This window comes from Pituophis catenifer, unplaced genomic scaffold (genome assembly GCF_029215685.1).
Source record: "Pituophis catenifer annectens isolate HBS135680 unplaced genomic scaffold, rPitCat1.0.hap2 SCAF_2, whole genome shotgun sequence".
Lineage (NCBI taxonomy): Eukaryota > Metazoa > Chordata > Lepidosauria > Squamata > Colubridae > Pituophis > Pituophis catenifer.
Genome location: NW_027256882.1, coordinates 169,364,748 through 169,371,091, shown reverse-complemented (window position 1 = coordinate 169,371,091; position 6,344 = coordinate 169,364,748). Strand labels below are relative to the sequence as shown.

The 6,344-nt window shown below is 39.4% G+C and overlaps 1 protein-coding gene across 1 annotated transcript in view; it reads left to right on the top strand.

Moving 5' to 3' along the window:
- Positions 1 to 2,931: 2,931 nt before the first annotated feature.
- ENDOU (endonuclease, poly(U) specific) overlaps positions 2,932 to 6,344 on the top strand; it is a 28,717-nt gene continuing 25,304 nt past the window's right edge. Inside the window, exon 1 of the mRNA XM_070935001.1 lies at positions 2,932 to 3,022. Within this exon, the coding sequence (XP_070791102.1) occupies positions 2,965 to 3,022 (58 nt within the window). The 5' untranslated portion in view covers positions 2,932 to 2,964. The remainder of the gene's footprint in view (positions 3,023 to 6,344) is intronic.

Sequence of the window (6,344 nt, the reverse complement as noted above, 5' to 3'; positions counted from 1 at the left end):
GCTATTGGGAGTGCGCAGAAGTTTCTGCACATGTGCAGAGCTTTTTGATGATGTCTGGGTGGGTGGGCAGAGCCTCCCACCACTGCCGCTACCAGTTCACCCGAACTGGGGCGAACCAGTAGCAACCCACCACTGATTTGGAACCATTTCAGGCAGGATCCTGGTAGACATGGCACTCATAGATTATCTTGGATGGAGACTGGATGGAGTTGGTACAGTCATCCTAATTTTCTTTGATCACTCAGCAGGTTTCAGTATCATCAATCATGATGCCCCTCTAAGACTGATTATGGGAATTGGGAGTGGAAGACAGTTTGTTACAGTGGTTCTATTTTCTCCATGTCTGCTACTAAAAGCGTTGAGAAGGGGAAGAGGTTGAACTCAAACCCCTGGTTTGTGAGGTGCTGTAGGACCTCACTTTGGGCCCCTCCTGTTCAAGGTCTACATGAAGCTACTAGATGAGATCACCTGTTAACACAACATCAAGTATCACGAATACAGCATTGATACTTAGTTATAGGTCAATCAGGATATGAAAGTCTCATCCCAATACTTGGAGATGGATGTGGCTTAAATGGAAAAAAACAGGCAATCCTGATAAGACCAAGTGGCTATACAATGCAAGGTTCTTCCTGTGCCAGGAATTTTCCATCCCAGATGGATTTGCACTTTCCTAGGCAGAACTAGTATGCAATTTATGAGTTTTCCTAGACTCATAACTCCTGCTTGAATTGGCAGTGGAAGCTATGGGCAGAATAAGCCTTGGTAGATTCTTTTAGTAAGTCAATTGCACACTTTCTTACATTGGAAGTCTTTTCTCATTGTCATTTACATTGTGTAGCAATTTTTTCTAAGTGCATATTAACCATGAATATGACATTTTTCTTCCACTGATAGTCTCACTGTCACATATCAATTGATCTGCTTAAATTCTGCATCACTTTACTCATAAAGTCTTTAACTTGATTCCTTTCTGAATTCTATTTCAAGATATAGATCAGCTCCAGTAAATGATCTGAATTTTGTGTTATAGGTTTTTCAAACTGTTGAATTTCTTAGCATTCTGTCTTGGTTTTGTAATCCCTTTTGAACTATACTGCTTATTTATAAATACTGAAACTGAAGATTTTGAAGTATTTCATCTTCATCTTATTAATAAGTTATTGTCCTTTCCTGATTACATTTCTTTGTACATTCTCTATCATGGAAATTACTATTTAATATCAAAGTAAGTTTAATATCAAAGTAAGAGGCCATAAATCTGGACTGTTTCTTGCTCTATCCCATACTTTTAAAATGCTATTTATTCTTGAGTGATTCCTTAAACTTTGTACTTTTCTATTTATATCAAACAAAGATATTTGAGCCGACCATCTGAAGGTCCTATTTCTTCCAGAGAAGCAATCTAGCCACAAAGTGTTACATCCATTCTGATATCCAGATTACTATGACAATTTATATTATCTTGATAAATTAAACTATCCATTTTTCTTAGTAATTTAAATTTTAGTACTGCCAATCTGTCTTGTCCTTTCAAATCTTATAAAATGTTAAAATTTACTCTGGGTCTTTTATCATTAACTCATATAAAATTGGTTAACTATCTCTGCCAGTTATTTAATGTCTTATCTTCAAATCTTACGGGGATCAAGTGAAACAGAAAATAGAACCCTGGCAATTATTTTTTAAAAAAATGTTCTCCTTCTACACTAGAACAACTTCAGCTTCCCTGTTTTGAAATGTCCTCCATAGTAAATAATAAATAGAGGTTTTTTGACTTCGCAGTCCAGAGCTGAAAGACAGTGACTGTCCCAAAGACATCCAGCCAGCTTCCATATCTAAGGGAGGACTAGAACCTGGGTCTCTCCACTCCTAGGCCATCTACACTTTGTCCATCCCTCCATCCATCCATCCATCCATCCATCCATCCATCCATCCATCTTTCTGTCCTTCCTTCCTTCCTTCCTTCCTTCCTTCCTTCCTTCCTTCCTTCCTTCCTTCCTTCCTTCCTTCCTTCTTTCCTTCCTTCCTTCCTTCCTTCCTTCCTTCCCTTCCTTCTTTCCTTCCTTCCTTCCTTCTGTCCTCCTCCTCCTCCTCCTCCTCCTCCTCCTCCTCCTCCTTCCCTCTCCCTCTCCCTCTCCCTCTCCCTCTCCCTCTCTCTCTCTCTCTCTCTCTCTCTCTCTCTCTCTCTCTCTCACACACACACACACACACACACACACACATCTATTTATTTATCTATGCTGAATATCATGGTATTATGAACTGTACAATTGGCTGCTACTAATCTGCATACAGAATGTTAGGATTTAAAATGATCTTGGATCATCTTCCCTGCCCATGTGGGGATCTACTGTCTGTAAGGCAGCTAGTCTTTGAAGTCTTTTCTGAGTCTAAAGATCCCAGTGGTACAGTATTTGCGGAATCCTCATATATTGCTAATTGATATGAGAATTTGGGGCTGAAAGCATGTAGCTTGTCTAATGCTGCAAATTTTGTGGCTGAGAGGTGAGATTTGTGTCAAGTGTGACCTAGTTCAACTTCTTAGTGACACTATCATTTTAACACCGTGTTTTGAAGGCGTTAATGGGCATCCTACACAGATAAAGACCTTCCCAGATGAATTCACTACAAATAGCTGTATCTCAGCACACTTTTGTCTTATGGGCAGATGCGTGTGTCACAGTAGCTGCAAACAAGAATTTCCTGCTTGGATTAATTTGATTTATATCAGACTAGAACACATAGACTCATGCCTATGGCAAGGGTTGATATTGGTGGACACGCCCCTCTCCTCCTTGTGGGATGCTGTGCTATCTATCCTTGAACCTCAAGCTCCTCCTAGCTTGACTCCACATGAACCACCCATGTAATATATACTGATGTAGCAATGACAACTGGCTGAAGTTGGTTGAGTCTGTTTCCTGTACCTCTTGGAGACTCAGCATCTGGGCTGCGGCGATAATGAAGAGTTGGGCATTTCTTCTCCTGTCAGTAGTGATATCCAAACTAGCATCTGGATGTAAGTTTCCTTGTAAATGGATTGTTTAGAAGAATTGCAACCAGAGATGGTCTGCTTCTTTAAGGTACTGAGAAAGAACTTGCTAGGGGAACTTCAAACCTTAAGAAATATTTTTTGTAATCCCATATGGGAATAAGGCTGAAGTCAGTTATGTATAGGCAGTGATCGCTAGGCTGCCAATCCATGATACATTTATTGTGGAGGAAGCTAAAAAGAAGAAAGCAGATAAGAAAACTTTTGATCATGTATACATGCATGTTAGTTGAGTTTTTACATATTTTAAGATGATGTGTTTAAAAAAGCCACAGCTGTACTGATTTTGTAATAAATGATTGAGTTGGGTGATAGGAAACTGATGTTGAGTAATAGGAAAGATTCTTAGATGAGGTATACGTGAATGTCAACATTCCCTTGCAGTCATCAAGTCAGCGGACCTAGGAGGGAGGATGTTTCTCCAGCTTGATTCATACAACCTTGTTGTAACTCAATCAAGTCTATTGCCAGTAGAAGAGAATATTTGTAGCTCAGGGTTGAATTGTTGGGTCCTTGGTACTCTCTTGTCTTGGTTATTTTCTTGCAATTGTTTTATTACCCAGCTAGGTAACATCTTCAATGCTGGAAAGGAGTGGTGTTTGCTCTCTGTTTATGTACAGTGGCTCATCAACACCTAATAGAAACCAAAGAAACATCTGCAGGAAAACAACCAAGCTCAGGGAGCAACAAATATTCCACAAACCTGTTGCTTTGGTTATTTTTCCTTCCATGGAACCCCACACCTATAGTCCCTCAAACACACATACACACACACACACACACACACACACACGTACAATATATACTGGGTTGTAATTTCCACCTTTTAAAATTATTTGTTTTATTTATATATTGCCACTTCACCTATGAACCTGATGTCAGTTCTCTTACTACTATCATAGCTTGCTGGATGAAGAGCTCTCGCTGTAAATTGTGAGAGATGGAATTAAATCGGAAAAGACTTTTACTGGAGAAATTTTTAGCAGAAATCGACATTCATTAAGGATGCCATGCAGTGGTGGGATTCAGCCAGTTCGCACCACTTCGGGAGAACCGGTTGTTAATTTTCTGAGCAGTTTGGCAAACTGGTTGTTGGAAGAAATCATTAGGGCAGAGAACCGGTTGTTAAATTACTTGAATCCCACCACTGATGCCATGATTGCAACAACACCCCTGGTCCTAAAATAAGATTGAATGGGTTAAGAATCTGTTCAGTTCTCATAATTTATGATTCCTTGATTACCCTTTCAAGGAAGACAAGTCTAGGGATATATAGAGCTTTGTAAAAGTGGTTTCAGAACTTGTAGTTCATGAATGTCAATGGGGATTCTCAGTTATCCAGGTCATGGCTGTCTGGAAGGTACTTTTAAAAAGGCAATTGGATTGTCTTTGTTTTTTCCTTGAAGACGTTTCACGTCTCATCCAAGAAGCATGGAGTTCTTCACATCCCCAAAGAACTTTTTGTTACATTTTAAGTTGAATAGCCTTGCCCTGAATGGCTGATATAACGAGGAACAAAAATGGGCTGAATATTGAAGTGGTTACTTAAAGAAAAAAAGGTGGATTTCATTTCCATATTTGTCACACTTGGAATTTGCTCCCTTGTGGTTTCTATGTATTTTTGTTGCATCAAGCGACAAGGTTGTTAAGCGAGTCATCACATGATTGGAACCAATTTTATGACCATTTTTATCATGGTTATTAAGTGAATTTACATAGTTGTTAAGGGAATCCAGCTACCCCAATTGATTTGCTTGTCGGAAGCCATCTGGGAATGTTGTAATCCCATGATCCCCAAGACTCTGCAACCATCATAAATGTGAGCCGATTGCCAAGCTCCTCAATTGCAATCACATGATTGTGGGGTAGGGCAATGGTCATAATTAGGAGGATGGGTCATAAGCAGGGGTGAAATTTACTTACCTTCGCTACCGGTTCGCAAATGTGAGTGTGTGCGTGTGTGCGTGCACTTGCTACATTTGCATATGACACCTCTGTGCATGCGCAGGACCTTCTGCGCATGCGCAGAGTGTAAAAAAACAGGACGCAATGACATCCAGGTGGGTGGGCGGAGCCTCCTGCCACCGGCGCTACCGGTTCACCTGAGCTGGATAGAACCAGCTCAATTTCACCACCGGTCACAAGTCACTTTTTCTGGGGTTGTTGTAACTTCAAGCCATCGTTAAACAAACAATTGTAAGTTGAGGACTGATTGGTATGACTATCAAAAAATAATTAAGATATGACAATATCAGAAAATAGGGTAACAATCAGAATTGCCTCAAACTGGAACAATCCAGAATGTATTTTAGATGGGAGGAAGAATAAAATTCCCCCTCCCACATGTACACACAATTTTTCAAGCAAGCTTTGGATACGTTTGATTTCTTTTCTGATCATAAAAATGTCTTAGCTTTTGACAGCATATTGCAGAACTCAACTGGATTTTTTTTTAAAAAAAAATCAGCTATTATTTTTTGAGGATTTATACTGTTGGAATTGGTAGGAAATATGATTGCCCATTTCAAATGAAAAAAACAAAATGTTTAAAAGTTACGATATTTATGTAGTTACTTACCAAGCACATCTAAATTATATTAAAGTAACCAAAATAACTTTACAATTCCCAAGACATGTCATAACTTTTGAGCACCCCAAATGTTTGGAAACTGAAAGCTGAAAAATTTGACACACCTTAAGCCCAGTGACATAGTCATAGGAATCACATGTTAGGTAAGAGCCCAGGCTAGGCTATTCCTTGAAGTAATGATTATTGATCAATGCAGTGATAAAATGTTCTCCTAGCATTTAGATAAATGCTAAGAAAAACAGCATTTGAATGCTCACAGAAAGCTATAGTTGTGCCTTAGAAACTAGCCCATCAGTGCATCTTCCTTATTAGTCTTCAGTGAATTAGGCTGAGTCAGATGGCATTTCCAAGCAACAATTTTGTACCATTTTCTTCCTTCCACCTGAAACAGGGCGGAAATCAAAGTAACTGGTGTGGGTGGAAGCATGGCAGCAATGAGAAACTATGAGTAAAGAGGTGTCCAACGGGTCTTTGGATGCAAAGCAAGAAATGCAGATGTATCAAGTTTCTTCTGGCAGGCTATATTGGAACCAGCTCAACTGGCATATCTAATTGGGAGTTTTATAGTAGAAAAGCTAAGAAGTGGTTAAGATAGAATTCCAGGGACAGCTGTGTATTAAATCTGATTCTTTGCGAAATCAGTGGTCAGACCCCTTACCCAGTGAAATCTAAATTTTTTACTACCGGTTCTGTGGACAT